We start from the raw sequence: 27,248 nt of genomic DNA on the forward strand, positions 1-27,248 counted from the left end.
TGATCAGTAGAACAGCTAAACTTTAGGCCGTGTGCGCGGCCGCGGTTACACAAAGTCTGAATGACATGTCTTTTTTTAAAGTCTTATTTTTGTACCTTTGCATCCTTTTGTTTTGAAATCTGACTTAAATTGCTATCGAGTCTAGATAACAGTTGTTGTGCACATCTACACAATAGAATGTAAACCTGTTGCTAACATCTAGCTTATGGTCCAAAAAGGGCGGGCAGTGCAATCACAAATGGTTTCATTCTCCTGAGAGACAGACCTCATCTGTTTAGCTGAATATTACCAGACTGTCACTCACTGCATACAGAGTCGATGAGATTTAGCAGAAGGGAAGAAGTCGTGAAGACAGAAAAGTCCTTGTTGTGTCGCAGACTTGCAGTACACCACGACTCTGTCTGACAGTGTCCTCTTTTGTGTTTCTCACACAGAGGAAAAGGCACTGGACATTTCTGCCCAACAAAGACTCATAGAAAATGATGATCCAAACCAAAGCACGTCTCTCTTTGCCAGGCCTTTTTATTTTTTAACAAGTGGAAAAAAAGAGCTTGAAAGATATTCAGTGTGTCTCCATTCCCTCTGAGCTCCCACAGCACTGCAAGCTTTGGATCATATTGGAGAGTAATGACATCTAATAATCCTTTCTGTCTTTTCATTCATATTTCCAGTGGAGGGTTGACTGATTCAGTTGTGCAGCACGACAGCATAGAAGCATGGTAAGAACGTATTTGAATTGCCTTAATTCCTATTTAGAGCAACAATGAGCTTGTATCTATATCAAGCAGAACAATTATTGCCAAAACTCCAAAATAAGTTATATTTTAAATGTAAAACATTGTATTGTCCACTTCATAGAATAATTAATTTACAGTAAAGAACCCTGGTTGTGAAAAAAGAATAACTGTCAGAGATCTGGGGTGCGATGTGATATGAATCTGAAACAATTATCTTTGGCACTTTTCCAACTCTACTCCAGTAAAATCACGTTTACCATGAAAATGCTTCATACTCGTAAAGTCCTGCATTCAAAACCTTACCTAAGGAAAATAATTAAAAATACAATGTTGTTAAAGTACTAATAGGTAAAAGTATTGATTCTGCTGGAAATATGTTCCCTGCCAGTGTTTTTAGTCCTTTACTGTATGTACTGTTGGCAGGTTTAATCTGCAGCAATGCATCATATTCTGTAAAATCAGTATATGTTTGTAGCTTTCTCTCTATCCTTTGAGTAGCACATATCTGTAGAAAATCAATTTTGCATCCAATATTCTTGGATTTAGGAGAATTTGTTTAGGGCAACCTCATCTTCAATGATATACAAACATTCAAAATCAACACATCTGGAGATTAAGGCTACTCCCTCTCAGTCAACTAGTCAATTTATTAGTTATTGTGGTCTTGCTGAACTAAGATTTCGTAATTAATTCATTTCTAACCGCTTATTCAGAGTTGGGTTGCGGGGGAAGCAGTTCGAGCAGAGAGTCCAAAACGTCCCTTTCCTTGACAAGGCCTGGCAAGGCAAGTTTATTTATATAGCACCTTTCAACACAAGGCAATTCAAGGTGCTTTACAAAAATGAAAGACATTCAGAGAAAGGCATTTAAAAACAGTAAAAGATAATAAAAGAAACAATAAAAAGTTACAGTGCAGTTTAAGATATGAATAGTTCACACAGAAGTTCCACTTTACTGATGAACACAACGGCTCAGTTTCAATTAAATGCAGCGACAAAAAGATAAGTCTTCAGCCTGGATTTAAAAGTAGTAAGAGTTGTTGCGGACCTGCAGGTTTCTGGGAGTTTGTTCCAGATATATAACTGAATGCTGCTTTACCATGTTTAGTTCTGACTCTGGGGACAGAAAGCTGATCAGTCCCTGAAGACCTGAGAGATCTGGATGGTCCATAATTTAGCAGAAGATCAGAAATGTATTTTGGGCCTAAACCATTCAGTGCTTTATAAACCAGCAGCAGTATTTTTGAAATCTATTCTTTGACACACAGGAAGCCAGTGTAAAAACTTCAGAACAGGAGTGATGTGATCCACTTTCTTAGTGTTAGTGAAGACTCGAGCAGCAGCGTTCTGAATCAGCTGCAGCTTTCTAATAGATTTTTTAGTGAGACCTGTAAATACACCGTTACAGTAGTCCAGTCTACTGAAGATACAAGCATGGACACGTTTTTCCAAATCCTGCTGTGACATTAGTCTTTTAATCCTAGATATGTTCTTTAGGTGATAGTAGGCTGATTTAGTAATTGTTTTAATGTGACTGTTGAAACTCAGGTCAGAGTCCATGACTACACCTAGATTTCTGGCTTTATCTGTTGTTTTGAACATTGCAGGCTGAAGCTCAGCGCTAACTTTTATACGTTCTGCCTTGGCTCCAAAGACCATTACCTCAGTTTTATCTTTGTTGGAGAAAGTTCTGACACATCCAGTCATTGATTTGTTCAATGCACTTATTCAGTGTTTTAACTGGAGAATATTCTCCTGGTGAAATGGTTATGTAAATGTGTGTGTCATCCGCATAGCTATGGTAACTTATTTTGTTGTTTTCATTATCCGAACCAGTGGTAGCATGTAGATGTTAAAGAGAAGAGACCCCAAGATGGAGCCTTGAGGAACCCCACATATCATATTTGTCAACTCAGATTTGTATTTAGCTATAGAAACAAAGTTGTTTCTGTCCTTTAAGTAGGATTCAAACCAATTTAGAACTGTTTCCGAAAGTCCCACCCAGTTTTCTAGTTGGTCTAGTAATATGTTGTGGTCAACAGTATCAAACGCAGCACTGAGATCTAATAATACTAACACTGAAGTTCTGCCACTGTCTGTGTTTAAGTGGATGTCATTGAAGACCTTTACAAGAGCAGTCTCAGTGCTGTGGTTTGGACGAAATCCTGACTGGAACACATCTAAACAGCTATTTAAATGCAAGAAATTACTCAACTTTTGAAGGAGCAAGGACTGGCTTATCTAAAGCCAGTTGAGTAGCACTTGAAATGTTTTTGCTCTATGAAACCTGATGTACTTATATGATTCTGTTTTCTTCAAGGTTGTATTTTGTTGGTCGAACGCACTTATTGTAAGTCGCTTTGGATAAAAGCGTCAGCTAAATGCAATGTAATGTAATGTAATGTAATGTTGGAAGACTACTTTTTCAATGATTTTACCTAGAAATGGGAGGTTTGATATGGGCCTGTAATTGTTCATTACTGAAGCGTCTAGATTATGCTTTTTTAAGAGCGGTTTAATTACTGCAGTTTTCAGGGACTGTGGAAAAACACCTGAGTGAAGAGACTTGTTTACTATATGAAGTAGATCTGAGGCCATGCAAGGAAAAACATTTTTGAAAAACCCTGTTGGAATAATATCAAGGCAGCAAGAGGAGGATTTCAGAAGTTGTATAATGTCCTCTAGGTTTTTATCATTAATCTGATGGAATTGTGTCATGGTGTTTGAATTGATAATGGTGACGCAGAGACAAAACATTTGCTGTTCCTGATGCAGAGGCACTGACTGCTTGTCTGATTTTCTGAATTTTGTCAGTGAAGAAGTAGGCATATTCATTGCACGCCCTGGTGGATAGAAATTCAGAGGCTACTGACACTGGGGGGTTAGTTAGTCTGTTGACGGTAGCGAACAAGGCACGTGCGTTGTTTTTGTTGTTGGCAATGATATCAGAGAAGAAAGACTGTCGGGCAAATTTCAATTCCAAATTATAAAGGCCAAGTCTCTCTTTATAGATTTCAAAGTGCACCTAGAGATTTGTTTTTCGCCACCTGCATTCAGCTTTTCGACACTCTTTTTTCTCTGTTCTCACGGTCATGGCCTTTCTCCATGGAGATATTTTCTTCACAGTCACTTCCTTTACCCTAGTTGGAGCAATGGCATCTATAACAAATTTAATTTTTGAATTAAAATGATTTACTAGCTCATTTACTGAGATGTTAGCAGAGGCAAGTGTGGAAGAAAAATTCTGAGTAAACATTTTCCTAGTATTTTCAGTTAAATATCGCTTTGTGGTTACCTCTTGTTGAACATTTTTGTGAACAGAAATAGAGCTCTCAAAGAAAACACAGGAATGATCAGAGAGTGCAACATCAGTCACCACAACCTTAGAGATATTCAGACCCTTTGAGATAATTAAGTCCAGAGTGTGCCCCTTATTGTGCGTGGGCTCCGTCACATGCTGAGTCAGTCCATAGTTATCAAGAACACAAAACAGTTCTTTAGCCCCTCTGTCCTGGGGGTTGTCAACATGGGTGTTAAAATCACCAACAATGACTAGACCGTCAAAGTCAATACACACTATAGACAGCAGTTCAGTAAATTCATCAAAAAAGCTTGCACAGTATTTGGGTGGTCTATAGATATTTAGGAACAGAGCTCGAGAGGAGCATTTCAGCTGAAGGGCCACATATTCAAAAGAAGCAAAGTTCCTATACGATGTCTTCCTGCATTGAAGGGAATCATTGAACAGAATAGCAACTCCACCCCCTTTCTTATGCATTCTTTCCTGACTCATAAAACTAAAGTTGGGAGGGGTTGATTCGATAAGAACAGCTGCACTGTTATTTTGTTCAATCCATGTTTCCGTTAAAAACATAAAATCGAGATTGTGCTCAGTGATAAAATCATTGATTAAAAATGTTTTACCTGCCAAAGACCTGACATTTATTAAAGTTAGTTTAAGTGTGTTGAACACACTATCAGTCAGGTTTTTTGTAACAAGCTGTGGCTGACATGGAATCACTTCTAAATTAGATCAAACTTTTGAGCGCTTCCTGTGTCTAAGCTGATTCACCGCTCTTAATCTATTACCTATCAACACAGATATCGGCAAAGCTACAGGCAGGCAGGGCCCTGGCATGTCCTGGAAAGAGTTGTTTTTCTAAAGCTTTCTATACACAACTAGATTTGAGTTAAATGTTCGCATGATTCCTGCAAAAAGTTGTACAGATCTTGCAGTTAAATTAACTATCGATTAGTCAACCAAATCGAATGAGTGTTAGTCCACTAAGAATTTATTTAGTTATGGACATCCCTGGAAAATCATGATGGGGTCATATCAAATGTCTTTAAATTAATCAAAATAACTTTAATTTGTACTTTGGAAGGTAAACACGGCTGTAAAACTTAAACTGTAAACCCATGGATTGTTTAATTTGTCAGCCTGTATTCCTCTAATATATAGCATCTCTGAGCGTCAGTGCAGTCTCTCTTCATTTGCATCCTTTTCAAAGCTGTCTGTCCCTGGGAGGGACAAAAGGCAATCTGCCAGCAGGCTGAGTAATAAGCTGCTATATTCTCTTTCAGCCTCCGAGAGAATAAAGGCCCCATTGCTGTTTCCAAGCCCTCTGCTTTATTTCACAGCATCCTGTTGGAGTGACTGTACATTTCTCTCCAAGCCTTGCCTCTTGTTTTCTTATAATTGCTTCTGTTTGAGACTCTCAGCAGCTGCCCCAGGACACAGCAACAAACCATGTGGAAAATGGTGCTTTCGTTGTATCTAAAAATACACGCAGAAGATAATTTAAGATAGCGTATACAGTACAAATTCAAGAGAAGGTTTATGATAATGAAATACTCCCATCTACTATTTTAAACACATTTCCTTATGTTTTCTGGCTCCACCATATATTGCTTCCTTTGATTGCTTTTCTACAGTAGACCATTCATACAACATTTCTTCTTTTAAAGTAAATTGGACCTCTGTGAACTGTTGTAGTTTATAAAACCCTATGAATAAGGAGTAAACTCCATTATAAGAAGGCTGAGGTTCATTAATCTCATTTTCCTGGTAGGAAATGAGCTCATTGCCTCCTTTGTTCGCCTGTCAGTCCTGTGAATAAGCTCAGTAAAGCAGCGTGAGGCGTCCTTCCTGACACAACCTGTCTTCTTAGTTTCCTGTATTCAGCGAGAAGTGAGCTAACACGAGTGGAGGGAAGATCCTGGTTTCAGGGTTGCATTGAGAGCAGAACCCCAGAGGATTGTGGGATTTGGCAGTGATATCTTCGGATTTTTGTTTCTTTTTTTTCCTCTATTAAAGCTCAGATAGCATTTGGATGCACTCCAAGCCAGAGGACATGTGAAATCTCATGATAAGAGTTTGTCCTTAAGCCATTCGATCCTTCAGTTATAATGTAGGATAGATGACAGTTTTGGATATTATTTATTAAAGAGCATTGAACACAAACAAAAATGATGACAAAATAACTAGATAATAGCAAATTTGACAAATTAATATATTGATAAGACATAAAATCAATAGCTCATACATCAAGTACAGCATGGAAATAAATCATTCATTCAAGTCGTTGATTACACTAAGTTATTATGATGATAATATATATTATTGTGTATTGATAATGTATTGTCCATCATGGGAGTGTGGGCAGAATTGTAAACGCATCATTATATGCCCCCTGAAGCTTTTAATTTTTGATTTACTATAATTGCACCAGAAGTGGGCTGGATACAGTAAAGTAGAGTCCAGTAAAAACACTTTTTTAACATCTGGTCAGTGGTCACATGTAAAAGTGACATGACATAATTTTGGCTTGTGCTTTCAGTTTGCATAACTGGCACTGCACATCATCATCATCATCATCATCATCATCATCATCATCATCACATAGATCAGCCCTGATGATTTGACCCTAATGTCTTACTTGGTTTGGCAAATGTAGCGCTTTGTCTGCCATAAATAATTTAAAGACACATTTGAAGGGTGCAGATATGCCTCCACCCCATTTAGCTTAATGAGAGTGTCAGGGTGCGTGGAAAAGGTAGGACCCAAATGCAGTATTAACAAAAAGCGAGCTTTAATTTACAAAAAAGCCGATGACAAAAGAAAACAAGCATTTGCATTACCAAAACAGGGGAGCACGAGTAAATAATCCAGGATCAAACTTCAAGGACAAACATGGAGCGTAACATGAAGGGAAAGACAAACAATGAACCGACACTGAACACAGGAAGAGACAAGAGTAAATACAGGGAGGGGTAATCACGAGACGAGAAACAGCCAGGCAGGGAAGGAGAAACACAAGGGCCACAGGTGAACACAATCAGACAATCAGACACACCAGGGAAACTAACGACAGGGAGGAAAACACAGGGGGAAAAGAACAGCAAAACAAAACCCATTACCAGACACACAAAACTAAAACCGTGACATGACATACTGTACAGTAAGAATCGTGACAGAGAGCTTGTCAACTGTCAACATAAATGTTCTTTCTGACAAGAAAAAGTCCTGCTAGAAACAATGTAATGCAACACAAGCTGTACATTAGTTTAATTTCTAGGTCTCCTATCCTTTAGGTGTAACAAACTTCCCCTGTGTATCTAGAATACTGCAGCAGATGCTGTCTGCAGGCTGCAGCTCACCCTGCAAACTCAAATCAGGAGCAGAGATTGAAAGTCCTTTAATGTTTCACATCAATCGGCTTTATCCTCCCACTCTGCCCTGTTGCCGATGCGAGCAATAGAACATGATATGACTCCTTTATCATTCAGCTAATAATCTCCCCATTTATATATCTGTCCAAACCCATCCGCCCACCTATCCCTCAGAAGTCTGATTGGAGTGCTGCTTGCTGAACTTCAGCAGACAGATCTGAGCTACGCACCACTGCGTCTGAAAATGAACAAGCCAGCCAGCGATGGGTGCAGATGAAAAGCAGCTTTCTTATTGTAAAGCACACTGCAGTCATCTCTGGCCCAGTATACAGTGTGTGTGTGCAGCCTCAGTGGTGGAGGCTCCTGGGGACTGCTGATAAGATGCAGCATTTATCATTATTTATCCATTTAGTGGCTCGTATTTCACCATATGAAAAACACCATTATTCAGAGTAATGCTGAAAAGCAAAATGGGGATTTTATGATAATAACATTACATAATGCAGAGGCTGCCATGAGATTTACATTTACTGTATATGCAAGCTTGTGGAAATGCATAAAATGTAATGAAGCAGCAGCATCACATTATGGACTTTTCTACTCAATGTTCCCTTACTCAGGATTAATCGAGCTACCCATTTCCATAGCCATTAGGGTCCTCAATAGTTATGTCCACATTATTCAGCAAACGCTCTGCTTCATTTTTGTCCCAAGATTTATCAACTCGATTAGGAGAGATTGTTCTTCCTGTAGCCTCCAGCAAATCAGTAGCACTTTGTAACCTACTGGAAATGTAGGACACATTCTCCTCATTTTAAAAGGGTTTACAATAAAATTCAACCAGAACCCCAAACACACAACAACAGAATATATGCCAGGGCCACTTTGTTGAATTGCATTAAATTGTGAGATGTTCATGTAACCTAGTCTCAAAGAGGCCCCATTATGCTTTCTGGGGTTTCCCTTTCCTGTAGTGTTTTCTATAGGTTTTATTGCATGTAAATGGTCTGCAAAGGCTAAATTCCCAAAATTCCCTCCAGAGGGAGTTTCTCCACCCCCCCCCCTGCTTGAAAAGCCTCCATTGGACATCGCTTTGTAACACTTCCATTGGCTAGCGCTCCAACCAATTGTACTCGCCAAGAGGCGGGAAATCTCTGGGCGGTTGGCCGATCACACCAGCAAGCTAACCAATCGGATTAGCATAATATGTCCTCTTTAATGATTAATGATGATATTTTACAGGAAGTAAACACCAGGAAACATTGTTTGCCTATCTTTAAGTTATTTTATTATATTATGCACCTACAGAAACTGTGAAGCAGTTGTGGGCTATAAAAGACTTGAGTTACAGGCTCCCTTCAACAGTGCTCGTTGAATATATTTAAAAAGTACAAGTAATGTAAGAAACATTAGAATCCAACAAATTAAAAACAGCAAATAAATTATATTTTACACTATAATATATGTGAATGAAACATACAAAGAATGCACATAAATGGGGCGACGCCTGCTAGTTCAGGCAGTCAACTCGAGCACCAATGATACATTAACACGTGACGCACCTCGTCCCTACACACGGCGGCGTGCGTTGCCGCTTCAACGCTTCTGCCCATTCACTTTGAATGGGGTGACGTCACGATTCGCCGAACTGCATTGTGGGAGCAAAGCGTAGCTTCTCTCGCGGTGCTCGCTGCAAAAGTAGAGCAATGTTCTGACGGAGGCGTCAGCCAATAAAATCCCACGTATGCAAATCTGACAGTACAAGCGCTAGCCAATCAAACCGTGTGTATGTTGGGAGAGCCAGACCGCAGTTATTTCCCATATGTCAAAAAATGGAGGAGAAAATTATCGTGGCGGTAGGGAATCACCCGGTACTATATGACCAGTCCCTCTTTACATACAGGGATACAAACCGGAGGAGCCAGGCATGGGGGGAGGTGGCAGAGGCAGTGGGTGAAACTGGTAGGTTTTCGCTTGTTTGGGGAGTTTATATCCAGTGTACTTCGTTTGAATGGACAGCTAGCAAGCATAGACAGTATATTTAGCCAGCATGGATGTAGCATGAATGCTTTGCTTTGTATGTCCGGGGCGGGACATTCATGTGATAGGTTGTTGGTCGCGTTGCTCGCGTTGACTCCCCAAGCTCAAGACGCGCCCACCGCCAAGCGGCAACGCACGCCGCCGTGTGTAGGCTCCGTTACAACCAACCAAACACATTCTCCTAAACATGCCACTCTATTTAAGCTGCCAGGTATTCCTGCCTCTGCCTCGCTATGCTGCCACTGCCGTGTTCACTTGCTATTGCTACGTTCATGTTCCTGCTGCTGTGTTTCATGATGCTGCTGCTTGCCTGCCCCACCATCACCACCCCAGCTTCCACCTGTAGGTCGGGGATAGTTATCTAATCATCACTCAATGTTTTATGTACATCTGTGGAGTGATGAGGCCTGAGCCTAGACGCCAAACTCAAACTATATACTGCTTATAATAAACATATTAAAGGTGGGGTAGGTCATTTTGGAGAAATCAGCTCGAGTGCGCTAGAATTTGAAATGACCCAGCCGGAAAAAATCTGCCACTTCCTTACAGAGCCCCTCCTCCAACACACACGAACGCGCACTTGACCAATGAGGGTACGAGATACATTTGTGCACAGATGGAAGGCTGACAGGCAGGTAGGCCATCCAGTTATTTTAGCCGGGCCGGCTCAGATGATTGGTCGTGCTTTTTACAGTACTAAGGCTTCCACAGATGACATTTTTGTATGGATTTTTGACAAAGCACTTAAGATATTCATTGCTATTCTTTCACACACACATACGAGTATTGGGCCGAGCGCGACACCGTACTTCCGGTATCCGCCGTTTTACGCGAGGTGCAAGCAGCCGTACACCGTCTAGGTGTTGCTAAGCTTCCTGTACTGAATATCATAGTCTATTGCCTTAATCAATATCTAGTCAACTCTAAAATACCACATATATGCAATGGCATGATAATATTATTGTGACAAGTGGGGTATTCACCTGGTGTTTCCAGAAATTAGACGTAGATGCTGCCAAAATCGACAAAGGCCACTGTCGTTTTTCCATACATCTGCAGGCAGTCTGTAAGGGCAATCCGACAACCCACACAGCTCTAGTTTACGCTGGTAACGACCTAGAGCACACCCCTCCAGTCCAGAGATGTAATCCGAAGACATGCAGCGATTTCTTCGGTCGATAATTCAGAAAAAAAACCTAGTGCGCTCTGCCTGGCTACGTTAGCTAGCTGTTTATATTTGCACTTCCAGGATATTTGCACCTCCAGGAAAATGGCGTATTTATATGTATTTATATATATATATGGCGCGTGTTGCATTGTGGGTAGCTCGTGACGTCACTGTGTGTGAAAGAATCGGGATGTCAAGAGCATTCCATGGAATATCACAAAGAGTGTATCTCGAGCCGGTTTCTCAAACTTACCTACCCCACCTTTAAGAAACACGTGAGTTGTCTGACTGAAATAACAGAATATACTGTGATGGCTATACAGTACATGCTGTAAACAGTATGAGGACCCAGTGCAGGAGAATATCTATATAATGCTCCCGTTTAGTATATTATAAACATTGAAGTAGAATAAAGTCATAGAATCTAAAGTGGTTGAAATGAGTGTTTGCTTTCAACAGAAGCCAGCGGTTGGGAGCTCGGCTGCACCAAGAGAGGAGACTGACCTCAGACCTCTACCCCCCGGGTGGAGGAGCTACACGTCACCAGAGGGACTCCGCTACTACGTCAACAGCTGCAGTAAAGGTGAGAGACCGGCCGCAAAACATGAAGCAACCTCTGCCGGGATTGTTGTGAGGAAGGTTTGTTTTGAAGCATGGGGATGATGATGTAATAATGGTTAGTGTTATCCAGTCAAACTACAGTAATCTTCTGACTCCATCATAAAACAGATGTTATCATTGGTTGAGCTCTCTAATAAGCTAGACTTAGGACATGTGCTTTATTTTTGTAAATTGATTTTCAATCAGAATGTAATGTATACAACTGTACAAAATACATTGTTTTTTCTATTGCAGACTGAATTCAAGTGAAAAGAAAAATATGAGAAAAAAAGTTTTATAATCAGGTTTTTTCTTAATTTTGGTAAACCACTTTAGTCCGGACAGATCTCAACCGTTAAAATGATCTGACAAAGAAAATAGTGAAAACTATTCCAGGTCTTCAAATTCCAAGTTGATTTATTGAAATATATAAATCATTAAACATTAAAAGCAGGAAATCTCCATATCTGAATGGCTTAAAATCTGCATTTTTTTTAAATGTTTGCATGAAAAATGCAGATGAGATACAGGAGTTGCAACCAATAGCACTCAACTTAACTATGCCATCATCATCATCAAATTAAACAGTTAAATGAAGATAATATCGGCTATCGCATAATAAGATATTGCAAAGAAGGTTTTCCCTGCAAAGCAAAACGAAGGAAATGGACAGTCACAATCCTTTAAATGTAATTTGCTTATCTTGTTATTGAGCTGTTCGCACCGCAATCTAAGAAGACTCATTATCATTCCCCCCCATTATGGAGTCTTAGCAGTCCATTCATGTGGACCTGCCGATTCGCTCCGCTTTAATGTGATTATCTTGAACGTGTTGCACAGCCAGAACCTCAGCAGTGAGATCTGAGGGTTTAGAGGGAATGTTGTCTTCTGCTCTAACCCGCTGCTACCTAACAAGAGAGTAAAGAGTTATATTAATACAGTACAGAGGCTGGGAGGCCGGCGACCTTTCACAAACATCTGCTCTGGAGTGTGTGTGTTTTACACCTCATTTGGGAATAACACCAGGGGGATAGGGCAGACTCCCACAGGACTGACAAAAGGCTGCATCAACAACAACTCTGGCAGTGATGCACTTTGGATCACATTACACACACACTGAGCAGCAGGGAAAAACTAAAGCTATTTTTACATTCAGCAGCCATATGCTGCAGAAGCTACTATTGTGTTACAGTTTGCTGTTGTTTGGTGTAAAGGCGGAGCTTCAGAAAGCTACCGCAGAGACTGTGTGTGTCGAAAGAGATGCCAACAGTGTGTATTAGAAAGCTGCTTGTTGTGTTTTAGTCTTTTGTTGGAGTGGGTGGACCGTACAAATGAGGATCAGTGGAAATCTTACATTTAATCCCTTTGGTGTTGTAAATATGAGAGTGAGATTTAGAGAGGAAATTGCAAAGGAAGAACTGAGGCCAAAACATTTGATTGTGTATGAGGACATTTGCTTTCATTTGGTAGCATTTCATTTGATAGAAACATTAAACTATTTACAATTAGCCACAAGATAAAATGAGCCTGAACCGCAGATTAGAATCAGATAAATAGGGAAAGTGAAAAATTATAATAAGACGAAAAAATCAAAGATACAAAATATACAAGAGCAAATCAAAATTACAATGCAAAAGTGACATTGGGGGATTTGATTAATTGCAGCAGAGTAAGCACTTAAATTGAAATTAATTTATATTGTCAAAATGCTTGAAGGCTCGCAATTAATCTCGAAGCTTTAACTTTAAAGGTGGGGTAGGTAAGTTTGAGAAACCGGCTCGAGATCGCTAGAATTTGAAAATACACAACCGGAGAAAATCTGCCACTTCCTTATAGAGCCCCTCCTCCAACGCACACGAACGCGCACATGACCAATGAGGGCACGAGATAAGTTTGTGCCCCGATGGAAGGCTGACAGGCAGGTAGGCCATTCAATGAATGGCCTACGAATCCGTTTAGCCGGGCCGGCTAAACGGATTCGTTGTACTTTTTACAGTATTACGGCTTCTACAGATGACATTTTTGTATGGATTTTTTGTCAAAGCACTTAAGATATTCATTGCTATCGGGATGTTAAGAGCATTCCATGGAATATAACAAAAAGTGTATCTCGAGCCGGTTTCTGAAACGTACCTACCCCACCTTTAAATAAAAGAAACTCAAATGAATCACGTTCTTAAGTTTGATTCAAACTTCCTCTTGTAATTACAGCACAGATGTTTATCACAAATTGCATTGCAGTGAAAAGGCAAAGGAAGCGGCACACACTACGTGTATCGCACTGACTGAAGCAGTAAGGCAACGGCTCACCTGATCCATGACAAATGGTAACTGCACTCGTTTGCTTTAGTGAGGTGTAAACAGAGGGAAAGCATTCTGCTGAACAATGCGCCAGTTCCTTATATTTTTGCACCGGAGTGGAAGATAATAGGACAGGGTTCCTACTGTAGGTTCGGAAAATTGTCGGATTTAGAAATCATCATATGATAAAGTAAAGAGTAACCTTAAAAAACAAAAACATGTGTATTTGTTTTGATCTCACCTCAAAATAAAGGTAATTCCCAGTATTTTAAACTACTTTTAAACATTGTTATAGTGATGAACACGGTTCAATTTGTTTATTAATTGACAGCACTAGTATCTCTCTATATACACAATTTAATAAATAATATATGATTATTTAATGATCCTTAGTGTTTTTCTGTTTTTAGAGCAAAACAACATTTTGACATTAACATAAGATAATATACGACGGTATAAGATATATACAAGGTGGAAGCTTATACTTTAATATAACAATTTATAGTATAAAACAGCAGTATAAAATGTAATGTCAAGTATAGTAAAGTGGTATAATTTAAGAAATAAGCTTGTTTAAATGAAGAGAATGTGATATTCAAATCCGTTTCTCGGAGTGTATTGCTCCTCAAAGCTGTATTTTTAAAAGCAACATTATAGTAAAAGCTCTCACACACACACACACACACACACACACACACACACACACACACACACACACACACACACACACACACACACACACACACACACACACACACACACACACACACACACACACACACACACACACACACACACACACACACACACACACACACACACACACACACACACACACACACACACACACACACACACACACACACACACACACACACACACCAACACGTTCTCACTCTCATCCCGTCACATATTGACGGACGGTCAGGGCCCCTCCCCGTCGCTATATTACGTACAGGGTACCCCTTTCCCGTCATTTTCTACGGGCAGGGCGTCCATTAGACCTTCATTGCGGACACAGCGGACCCCTTGCCCGTCAGGCTTCGACGGGCAGGGCGTCCCATAGACCTTCATACTGCCTATTTTAAGGTTCATTTGGCCATTAAAATGCGTTTTGATCTCATTTTAATGCGAGTAATGAGTTTTTATTTCTGATTATTTGTGCAGTACATGTACATGATGTTTAGTTTGCTAGTTATGACGAAGATTACTTCATGAATGTGTACACATTCATGGTTGCTAAGGTGGTTGCTATGGACGCTGCAACAGCTCCCAGACCACGTGATCAACAACAATGGCTGTCCTTCGTGTTATTCTCGGTGAAAATGCCTATTTTAAGGTTCATTTGGCCATTAAAATGCGTTTTGATGTCATTGTATGCGAGTAATGAGTTTTTATTTCTGATTATTTGTGCAGTACATGTACATGATGTTTAATTTGCTAGTTATGACGAAGATTACCTTACGTCTGTGAGGAAAATACACGGGGCTCAGAGCCTCGTATTTTTAAAATCTTTTTTTCCTTCTAATGTATTATTCTTTTCAAAATAACACACTGTTATTTACTCACCAATAACACACAATTATCCTTGCTTTTATTTATTGGTTTAATTCCATAATCTCGGTCTTTTTTGGCGTTCGTCAGGAACTGAATTTAACAATAAAAATAACCGGAAACTGACGTAGGCCTATAAGGGACATTTCGAGCATCATTGCGATTGTCAAAATGTTTGAGTTTAGGATGGCACTACACTACACTACCCAGAATCCCCAGCTATCGTTTAGGACTACAGTCCCCGTGATTACTCTTCAAGGTCTGGGATTGGATGTTGGAGTGGCAGTGCGCCAAGGTTACAGCGTCAAACAGCTGTTTGAAATGGAACGAAACCACCTGGAATCGAACGCCCCCCCAGAACTACACACTACACTATTGTGTTTCGCAAAATGTTCTATGGGACGTCTCTACTGAACGTTTTCGTTTTTCCCACAATTAGAAGTTGCCAGTATTAAACACATTGGTGTACACATATGTGACGGGATGAGAGTGAGAACGTGTTGCACACACACACACACACACACACACACACACACACACACACACACACACACACACACACACACACACACACACACACACACACACACACACACACACACACACACACCACACACACACACACACACACACACACACACACACACACACACACACACACACACACACACACACACACACACACACACACACACACACACACACACACACACACACACACACACACACACACACACACACACACACACACACACACACACACACACACACACACACACAAACTGTATTTGGACATTTGGTGAGTTTACTTGATTGCACTTAAGGACCACAGAGTAACAGCGATTCAGCCACAGCTGTTGCAGCGTAAAGGACTTCACTCAACACTAAGTGGAATGATTCCTGATTACTCTGCGTGGTAGGCGGCGGAGACTCAGAAATAAATCAGGAAATCATCCAGGAGGTTATACATGAATCTGTTTTTCTAGGAAATTACATTACATTAAGTCACTTGTTAGACTTACATACTCAATACTGAGGGCAATCCCCACAGGAGCAATTTGGGGTGAAGTGTCTTAAAAGGCCTGTTCCTCCCAGAAATGGTTTTTGGCTGTTACACCTACAGTACATGCACAAAATAGAAGGTTTGTTTGGAACTGTCATTGAAATCTGAACATTGTATTCCTTGTGGAGCATGAACAGCAGAACATTTCATTATGAACTGCCAGTTAGATTTTTAAAAAGTATTGCAAAGAATCCACTCACATCAGTGTGAGAGAGAAAAGTCCAAAATGGAGAAGGTTTATCCCCTGAGGAACATGAATGTGATCAGCATATTTCCCCAAATGATCGCATATATACATTTTAAATAAGTGTACATTTGATGATGGTCTATAAGAGCCATAGTAAGTAAAATAATAAATACACAGCTGCAGGAGGAGGGGGCAAGTCTGAGAACAAAGTCACGAAAAATAAAAATCCCACACGTATTCAAGCAAAAAAACTAAACATTTCTGAGATTTTAAAGTTGTACATTTGCAAGAAAAAAAAATCTGAAAATCTCTGAGATTAAAGCAAAAATAAATTGGAAGGACCCACATCCGTTCACTTTGCATCCTTGGATCAACCTCATTACACCAAAGTGCTCCAAGTGTGGCAAAACCACGATGCACATTCCAAACATCCTTTTGCAATAAAGCTGATGGCATAATTGCCGCCATCTGGAGAGCAATATTAATGTCCAGATTTTGCTGTGAAGGGGCTGATGTTCTGTGCTACCTTTTTTCTTTCAGCTGTCATCTCCCTGTTGTTTTTATCGTTCCAGAAACAACATGGCGACGTCCCTCCCTGTCAGCTGAGGTCCCACAGAGACCGCTGGCACGACAGAGCGCCTCACCATATGGTAAATCTGGGCCTTTATTCCCTCAGCCAGCCTCTTTTCAACACAGTTTCTAAAGGGAACCAACATATGATACAAAACATGAGCACAAGAAGCAGCGAAGTTGAAGTTTACTTTAGAAGATCTAGGAGGTAAGGAATGACAAATATAAAGAGCTTGTGACATCTGTATTCATTGCCAAATTGCTCTTTTCATTAAGACATTTGCCACAGGTTATAATTGTTCAACACAACTCCTTAGACACATTAAGCCCTTGGCATCCAGTCATCAGCAGAAGTAATCTGCGTATTATTCTTAAAACCAGATTCCTTCTGCTGAGCAGTTAAACTGACACATTATAATTAATCACTCTTTTTCCAAGAGACTTAGACACATTTTCCCAAAAGCTTTTTTACAAATCCCTTGTAATACATTTCTCTGCTGCGTCCCAGATGATCAAGAACCTCACTGGAGGAAATGTTCCTAACGACTGGCTTATTATGTTTCAGGGCTGCCAGCATCCTCACTAACAGCATCTTAGCAGATAGCAGATGGTTTTCTTCTTTCTGCTGGCATGTGGCCCAAACACACTTAGAAGGAAAGCCAGTGTGCTGCAGGGGAGGTTGTCAGCATTCAACCAGACAAGTGCGACCCTCCTAAGAGAGGGAGAGACATCTAATTAAGGCCAGGTTAATATTTGATCCGCCTGGACGTCTCCTCTCACCTCTGGAGAAGGAAACTGGTGGAAAGAGCTAAATAGTCTGGCAGTGTCTGAATCTCTGAACACTAGCCAAGGCATCACGTATAATTGCGTGCAGCAACATATGTACAATAATGCATAAATCCAAAAGAGCCTTTTTTATTTTTTTATTTAACATTTGAAGCTTAAATTTAGATTAAGATTCAAATATCTGTCTTTGCATTTTAAGGGATTGTGGAATAAAGTGGTGCAGTAATGAGTCCTTAAACCCTGGAAATGAGTTAGCATTTTAACACTGTGATGCCTAAAATAAGACATTTGGTTACACAAGCTTAAGAGATTTTCACTTTTTGTTCTTGAAATACGTACCAACACATTTCCAAAGCTCATATGTGTCATAAAAATGGCGTTTGCTAACAAGTCACTGAATAAAGTACAAAACGTCATCACACCGACACAAGTCTGCATTTAGCTTAGCGCTGTTGATGTGCGACAGTGATCTAGTTAGTTTATAGCGTTAACATGAGCTTTCTACATTTGGAGATTGCAATTAATCTTCCAAAGTCATAAAGTGGTGTTAATGTGTGGAGACTACCCTGCTGAACAAACAGGTGTTATAAACTTGTGTTTGCCACAAAGGCTATTTTCTGCCATATACAAAAATCCAATGGAAGAATTCCATGGATCTTTTGTCGAGGGATCCCTTTCCACGCTTACTTCCGGATCGGCCTCCAAAAATACATCATGAATTAAACAGTCTATTGAGAGCCAATGCGATGTTAATACAGATGTGTGCCTTGACAAGAATAGAATAATGAAACTAAATTATTCTGGTTGTATATTTGAAACCCGACAGTCATGTGTTGTAACTCATACCTTTTTACAAAGGTGTATCCACCTACTCAGCTGTTATAAACTGCCTTCAGTAACTACTTCCTGTTTCCACCGCTATTTTGCTTTTTTGGAGGTTTTCCCTTCCCTGTAGTGTGTTATATAGGTTTTTGTGCATGTCATTTCATTTCATTTCAAACATTTATTTATACAGATAAAATCCCATTGAGATCATTGATCTCTTTTCCAAGGGAGACCTGCTCAAGTAGTTCCACATGAAACATAAAAGCATAAATAGAACAACAAAAGGACATCATCCAGCATCATTTACAAAATTATCCACATAAACAGGTACCAATAGCTTCCGATTGAGTAGCATCCAACCGAGCTTTAAAAACATTTAGTGGCACCAGATTGTTCAGTTTCCATTTAATTTGCAGACTATTCCAAGACAGAGGAGCTGCGCATCTAAAAGCTGTCTTCCCTAAGACAGTCCTAGCAGTTGGCACATTTAATAATTAATGTAAATCCCAAACATCCCAAAGTTCCCTCCAGAGGGAGTTTCTCTCCAACACACTTCCCCCCCTGCCTGAAACACTTCCATTGGACTCCTTTGTTTACCTTAAAATATTGACACTACTACTATATAACACTATTGGCTAGCACATTGTAAGAGATACTGTTGTTGCTAAGGGGTCGGACAACACTAAGCAGTTGACCAATCACAACAGAGCCGGCCAAATAAAAAATAAAGAGCTTCCTGAACATTAAAGCTTGTAGACACGTCACAGTAGAAAAAATACAAATATGAACCAGAACATTAGCATAATAGGGCCCCTTTAAAAGATGCACGAGAGAAACATCAATCTTCTCATCTCTGGGGGGAAAACTGAATTTGCATATTTACACAGATGTTGAATGATCTGTTTTCTTTATGATTAGGTTAAAAGCAAGTCTGAAAGGGCTGACTGTTTGCTCCATTTTCATCATCTAGCCTTATTGAGCCCTCGCGGAGTAATATAATGCCTGTTTCTCCTCGCTTTGGTGTGAATTTGACTTACTGTTGTTCTTCGCAGTTACATATGCCAGGGACCTATTGATTTGTGCTGGTCATTAACAGAGGTCAACAAAGGTGGTAGGTACATGTCTTGATGCTCGTGATTGTTACTTTAAGTTGGCCTGGTTTTCCTACTTCGACCAGCGTCCGCGGCTTTAATATGTGGCCTAGGGAGTCACACTCTGCTGGGCTCACGTGTTTACCTTCAGCTGGAGATGGGACGAGTTGATATGCAGCGAACAGACAGCTCATGAATCACAGACGATGAAGAACCATTAAGGGCCTAAAGCATGAAACCAGGGATGTTGCTACAGAGACGTTAAGCGTAGTTCCTTAATGACATGCCTTCAATATGTGGATAAATGGATGTAGGGAATGGAAAGCTGAATTAAGACAAATGTAGTGACAAGAAGATTCAACAAATCTTACCATTCAATTTCCACAAAGATAAACTAAACTGCATTGAAAAGTTAATATATTGGTTTGAGGACAAATACATCTGTCCTTGGACAAACCAGCATTAGGATGTCACATTTCAAGATCTGACCTTTGCAATTGATTTGCCTCTGAATCTGTTGATCCAGCTCTTCCCATCTGCTCAGTTATGAGAAGTTATTTCACAAAAGCAAGCCTCCAGCCCTCACTTTAATCAATAATATGTGATTGTAATTGTTTTTGTCCTCAGCCAACGGATGCCACAGCAGTTCGAGGACCAGTCTCACAGAGGCCGCTGATGTTGCTTTGAGGAGACCCACCATGAGCAAACGGGTAGGCAGTAAGAATGATCTGCTTTGTTGGAAGCTGGGAAAAAAAACAATATCTTTGTTTCATTGATCTATCCATCCATCCTCCTCAACCTCCTCCTCTTCATCTGGATTTGCTGAATTGACTGATAGTGTTGTTCATCTCGAGAAGACAGTCTTGTTATTGTGTTGTCAAACTCATCCGTTATGTCAGGTGCATATATGGATATTAAAAGAAAGTGAATTAGCTATAATCTGATAATCTAGTAACCATTAAATTCAGGTTTCAAGCTGAAGGACCCAAACAGACCAATTGTTGCACACATGTAGTGCAGGTAAAATATTCTTAAACTGGCCATTTGCACAAGTATTTGCGAATCTTGCTGAGAATGCTTCGCTAACAGCCGCTGCCACTGGAAAAGCCAGCCCATAATCCTTAGTGCTCAAAGAATACAACCGGCAATGGATTCCATTCATCTATAGCCAACATATCCATCTAATTGCCCACCCCTAAATCCCAGCTCCTTAAATTTGAAGACTTGCTGCTTTTCTCTATTGTCCTCTTTTGGAGCGGCTGCCGCTTGAGTGCAACAACCTAAAATCCACACTTGCTCTCTCCCATGTGAGAACATTTTCAGTTCACAATCTGTTATCAGCACTTGCTGCTGCGCCCTGCCTTCTGAAAGCAGATCCGCTCCGGTGGACCTGGGCCAACCTCGACTACATGCCAACACACGTGACTAATTACGAGTCATATGAGGGCATACCGTGTCATGATCACACAGGAGAGTGTAGATGGACGGGCAGTCGGTGCCATATGGGCTGAGATTTGGACTCCACTTGTCAAGACTTTGTCAGTTTTGGAAAGGAGCCCTGCCAAGACGGTTGGGAGCACTGGGGCCGCGGACTGGATCCTGGACTGGGATAGTGTTGGTCAGAGCTGATGGCCGCCGCCATGTTTTGTTCAGCAAAGGTGAGAACGTGGTTCATGTGCCCGTTCGTGCATGTGACGGTGTTGTTAGAGCAGCGCAGGTGGATGAGAAGGCGTGTGGGATGCAGTGATCACGGGTCGTAGCCGCTCCGCACTGCACGCTGCGTGTGTCTGATGCCTCGGGTGAAGCGCTGTCATGTGAGAGAGATGCTGCCACCTTGCACACACACTCATCTTGTGAACATGCGTGCTGCATTCAGAACACACACATGAATACACACATATGTCAAATGATGTGCATTATGTTGACTTACGGTGCCTGAATGTGCCTCCTCATCACGCTTTCATAACCCCTTCCATCCTACACACACATGTCTCCCGACACATGCACACACAATCAGAGAGGCTGCGTCTGATTGGCTGCTCCTCCTCCTCCTCCTCCTCCTCCTCCTCCTCCTCCTCCTCCTCCTCCTCCTCCTCCTCCTCCTCCTCCTCCTCCTCCTCCTCCTCCACCAGTTTCCCTCCCAATCGTAATTAGTCATTTAAATATAATCATTCAACCATTTCCATCAAACCAACCCCCACCGCACCTCCACCACTTCTGCTGCCTCCTCCCACACTCTCAAGCCTCCCGGGGGAAGGAGGTGAAGCAGTGATTGTGTAAATAAACCCCCTCCGCTTCTTACTATTTCTTCTCCATCCAGGAGCTGGATTTTTTTTCTCTCTCTTTCTCTGCATGGACATGGTTGGGTGAGGGGTGTAGGTGAAGCAGGGTGAGGGTGGAGGGTACACAGAGACCCCCTCGCAGGCAGCATCTATCTCCTTCGCAGCCTTCAACCCTTGAAACTCGTGTGACAGCAGCTTATCCGGGGGCTAGACTTTTGGTCACGCGGCCGCAGAATCCCCCTCCTCACCCCCTTACGCTACCTTCCCAGCGCTACACCTCCTCTCCCCTCCCCCACCTCTTGCAACACGACTCCTCTCCACTCACTACATAGCTTGTGAGACTGAAGGCAGCCTCGGTGAGTGGAGGGAGAGAGAAAGAGAGAGGAGAGAGCGGTGAGGCTTTCCCAGCATAGAGAAGCAGCAGGAGGTGAGAGGGAGGATGATGGAAGCCAGCTTTGACACTGAGGAGAGTTTTGACGACCCCTCCTGTCTCGCCCCGCAGCCCCCCGGCTCCGTTTCACCGGCCAGGAGGCAGATCAGGGAGGTCAAGGAGACCAAGATCACGGTGAGTACCCCGGAGCTCCAACTTCACTCTTCTTCTTCTTCCTCTTCTGCTTTCTCTCAATCTCCAGAAATAAGTTCTTACTATCATCTGTTGACATCCTGTTCATGCTCACATCATAATGCATTATGGGTTCTTGAGGAGTAACCCGGGGCTCCCTGCATATTAACTACCACATGAGTCTGAATTAAGAAGCTGCCCAGTAGTCTTGTACTCATGTCTGTCTCGCTGACTGACTGGCCTCGATCCATAATATTGATTTATTGCCTGTCAGCGATTAATGAATGCTCTCAGACCCTGTAATGTGTTTACCATCTTCACTAAATGTTAAGGGAGGCTGTTCTGCAGACAGCTGTTGGTATCTACAATAAGATAAAGCTCTCGGTCTCTGAGCTTGTTTGTCACCGAGCTGTTTCTCCGTGTGATATCCCCCCTTGTTCTCCCCTCACATGTGATGTGCAGGGCAGCACAGGTCACACAGCAGCGTTTGAGGAGTGAACACTTTGTGCCCTAGAGTACGAGGAACCCCCCCTTTATCTTGTCGTAGTATTTGGGCTCATCTGTACCTGAGGCTTATGACAGAATATAGAGGAGGGATTGAATGGGCTCTTTATGTCACAGTGTCTTACGATGTCCATATTGAAGCTGTGGTTATGTAATCTGTGGGAAGGGGGCCGTGTAGTGTTGGTGCTGGGGGGGGGGGAGGACAGACAGACAAGAGGTGGTTGTGTGTCTCTCAGGGTCTGATTCTGCGCTCGCTGGGCTCACTGACCTGCTGCAGCCACGGGAGCCGTCAGTCTGCCTATTGTGGAAAGCCCAGCAGACCTGCGTGAGATGCAGCAAGTCCAGTTTCCATGGTGACAAAAGCAATAGCACTGATTAATGGGTGTTGAAATGGAAAACACTGGAGGGGGGGTGAACTGAAGACGTGCTGTTTGGAAGAATGTATCTTCTTCTCTTTGTAGGGCTTTTTAAAGAAAAGGAAAACAACAACAAAAGGGATAGTAACAGATAGAGAGGCCATTATTAAAAACTAAAAGCCATTGAAAATGTTCAATTGGGTCAAATCATTTGATTCATAAATAAGGACAAGATGTGAAAATGAAAGTACCGTTTCAGTACAAACCATAGAAATCTGCATTGAACGTGGATCATTTGATCAAGGTAATTCACTCAAAGTTTGTACAAACACTCAGAATTGGATAGATCATTTCATTTAAAATAATTACAATTAAAAGAACACATTTATAAAATATCTAAAAGATACACATTTTTAAGGTACGTAGTTTGTTCCAGGAGTCAAGTGCTTTTAAATAAAAAATAAAGAAATGTAATCTTGAGCTTTGGCATTAAAGCAATTTTTGGATATTGTAATAAAATTGTATATTTTAAATAGTTCCTTATAAACTGAATTACAGAGAAATGAGATTTTTTGATAATGCAGCCAATAAATGGGATACCAATATTGAGTGTCCATTGCAGCAGTTTAAACCGGGATGAGGCGTGAATATTAAATATTTCTGCTGCAGTTAATGAAGGTAAAAGAAACAAAACACCCAGCTGCTTGGATGTCGTCAGTCCACAAAAGGTGTCTTTTTGTTCATCACGGTGCACCTTGCATTACACAACCCTCCACAGTTGTCATGGAGACGCTCACGTCCATGACTGTTGTTGGCAAAATGGACCCCCGCTGGACGCCGAGGCTTTTCACACCTCAGATAGGATCCATTGTAACCTTGTTGTCACCTTCACACGGTGTGACCAATCAAAGCAAATGCAGTTGTTGTATTCAGCTATTAAACATTTATTCACGTGGGCTTTGACTTGTTGCTATGTTGCGTATGCTTCGGCACTCGGGGGTGGGGATTAGCAGCTCGTTAAGACAGTCATCTGGGCTCATTGGCGGGATTTGGACGGGGCCTTTTGATTGGTCATTGAAGAAGATAAGGGAGGAATGCAGGGGAATAGAGGCTTGTGTGTGTGTGTGTGTGTGTGTGTGTGTGTGTGTGTGTGTGTGTGTGTGTGTGTGTGTGTGTGTGTGTGTCTTTGTGTGTAGGTGGGGGTGGTCTTTTACAACAAAAGTCATTTGTCTCTTAGCAACAGCAGCAGAGCATCCTACAGTCACATTTGCTGAAATGCTCGGCTCAGATATGGATTTGTTTCTGCCGTATGTTCCACAGCCAAACACATCGGTCTCGTGGGCCTCGTCTTTCAACTGTGTCATGAATTTATTTTTCTGTGTTCAGCAAAGGAAACATAAATAAATAAATAAGGGAAACAAACGTAAAGATGAGTAATGAAACAACCATTGCCTGTAGCCTGGATACGGAACGCTCATGAAACTTGAATGTTTATGAATGCTTTGTTAGGACAAAATGTCCCAATTCAGTGACAGAACTGGACTCTAGAGAAGCCCATGTCCACAAATAAGATCCTGTTAGTCAGCTATAATACGCTTCTTATTATTTTGCAAACACTTCCTCATTTTTAAATTAACTCATTTGGAAATAGCAAGTCATTATTTCCAGAAGAGTTTGTCATTATCTTGAGATACTACTTCATTGTATTGAGATATTAAGTCATTATTTGAGATACTACGTCATTATTTCGAGATGTTTATTCATTATTTTTAGATAATAAGTCATTGTATTGAGATATTACGTTTTTTCTTATTAGATACTGTCATTATCTTGAGATATTTAGTCATTATTTTGAGATATTAAGTGATTTTATTGAAACATTAAGTCATTATGAGATAAAATGTCATTATTTTGATATACTGTTATTATCTTGAGCTTTAAAGTCATTATTTTAAGTTATTCACTTATCGTTTTGTGATACCAAGTCATTTTCTTCAGATACCAATTCATTCTTTTCAGATACTAAGTCATTAGGCCTATGTCCAGAAAGTTTCTCATTATAATATTTCAGCAGATCTTTATTTCATTACAATGGCGGAAATGAGCTTCCAAAGCCCACTCATATTTGTTTTCCAGCTCTGTTTCATGTTAAACATTCAAAGATGAAATATGGCAGTTAAACATCCAAGTCCCACAGCCTGACCTCAGATCCCTCCGGAGGATTTATGACATGCTGAAGGTAATCTATATTAATATTTTATTCCCGGACCCCGGAGCACATCACTAAGCAGCCATAAAGGAGCAGTAAGTTAGCCCCACAGCGTTCCTTTAGATAAATGGTCTCATTTTCTGCTGGATGTGAGAGGCAGACAAACAACAGTCATGATAGATGTGCGGCCAGTGTAATGGAAAATGTGGTGTCCATGGCAATCAGTATGATCTCTGAGGCAGAACATGAACAAAGTGACTGCTCGGCACATGGAGTCAATCTCCCTGTTGTTTCTTTCGACTGCACTGTTACTGTGCCCTGATGTGTCTCTTGTTTATCAGCTGTTTACCGTCTTATCAGTGTGCCCGTTAGGCAAGTAGCCATATCAGTGTTTCCTGTGGTTTATTCAGTGATTATATAGCGAAGAAAGAGTTTTCCTCATCTCTTTTTGAAGTTGTTTATTGAAAGTTGTTCAGATGAAGTGCTGCGGTGGCAGGGTAGCGAATGAAGAGGCCGGTGTCGAGTGTTTATTGGAGGTTTATGCAAAACTTCAGTACAGCCAGCTTAACACAGATGGTGTACATTAAAGTTACAGTTTTAACAATAAATGTGCTGTTTGTGCAATCTAAAAGGAGTCTCGGAGCCTACAGAGTACATACTCTGTTAATTATCAGTTTCATATTTGTATTGTATGCCTCTAATGTGAAACGTTTACATGCTTTTTATGTTCAAAAAGCTCTTTATTGTTCTCATACTGCCTGTGCTGCAGCACCTCTTTTCACCCTCTGTCTGAAACCAGAGCCCAGTCTGCTCTGATTGGTTAGCTCGCTGACCCGCTTAGAGATGTCCCTTAGCAAATCAAGAACAATCTGTTGGAGTGCTAGCCAAAAGAAGCACGAGTGTTACATAGTGATGTCACTATGTTACAGAAGTAAACCAAATAGTCCAATGGAGGTGTTTCAGGCACGGGGGTTAAGTCTTGGCTAAGTTTAATAATGGGTAAGGAGTTTTTTTCCTCTATCAACTTAAACACGTATCATTGTCGGAAGACATCCCAGTCAAAACAGCTTTGCTTGTACAGCTAATAACGTTACTAGCCCTTTTTGAGAGCAGTAACTATAACTATTACTAGTTACTTTTTAAAAGTAACTTGCCCAACACTGGACCTGCCCAGCAACAAGCAACACAAGCGTGTCACACTGCGGTACTTTTCCCACAAAGGTTCATGCGAACTTAGTTCATGATCGCGTTCACACCAAAAAGAGCCGGTACTAAAAGTAGTTCATGCGAACCTTTTTACCCCCTCGAAAGTCCCTGCTAGAGAGCAGGGACTTTCGAGCGGCTCTTTTTTGAGAAAAGAGCTATATTTCTGATTGGCTGGACGGATTGCAAACCACGCCCCGTAAAACTCCCAAAAAGTTTTGTGAAGCCGCCATTTTATTATCCTCGCATTAGCATTATTAGCATTAGCATTAGCCCAGCGCAGAAACGCAGAGAGACTAACTTATGGCAACACAAAATAAAACATGGGAGCGGTGGAGATGAGGAGGTGTCGGCGTTCTGGCGATTTACTCGGAAGGCTTCAGTAGAAGCTGCTGGGACTCCCAGCAGCTTCTACTGAAGCCAGTCCCCAACTCCGGGGACTTCCGGCCGGGGACTTTGGGCGGCAGTATACGCCGTGAAGTGGTTTGCGGCCTGCCAGTAAACCCAAAGCAGAAGAAGAAGAAGAAGTGACGTCAGCG

The 27,248-nt window shown here is 41.2% G+C and overlaps 1 protein-coding gene across 3 annotated transcripts in view; it reads left to right on the forward strand.

Moving 5' to 3' along the window:
• The first annotated feature begins 616 nt into the window (after positions 1 to 616).
• Positions 617 to 27,248, forward strand: part of gas7a (growth arrest-specific 7a) — a 57,468-nt gene continuing 30,836 nt past the window's right edge. Inside the window, exons 1-5 of one of the 3 annotated variants that reach the window (XM_034079268.2) lie at positions 617 to 719; positions 11,076 to 11,199; positions 16,894 to 16,971; positions 20,221 to 20,303; positions 22,378 to 22,440. In XM_034079268.2, coding sequence (XP_033935159.1) covers positions 717 to 719; positions 11,076 to 11,199; positions 16,894 to 16,971; positions 20,221 to 20,303; positions 22,378 to 22,440 — 351 coding nt within the window. In that variant the 5' untranslated portion in view covers positions 617 to 716. Of the gene's footprint in view, positions 720 to 11,075; positions 11,200 to 16,893; positions 16,972 to 20,220; positions 20,304 to 21,060; positions 21,252 to 21,785; positions 22,441 to 27,248 lie in introns of those variants that run through there. The other 2 variants (XM_034079270.2, XM_034079269.2) reach the window with 2 other exon arrangements.

The sequence above is a fragment of the Pseudochaenichthys georgianus genome, unplaced genomic scaffold, assembly GCF_902827115.2.
Source record: "Pseudochaenichthys georgianus unplaced genomic scaffold, fPseGeo1.2 scaffold_579_arrow_ctg1, whole genome shotgun sequence".
Lineage (NCBI taxonomy): Eukaryota > Metazoa > Chordata > Actinopteri > Perciformes > Channichthyidae > Pseudochaenichthys > Pseudochaenichthys georgianus.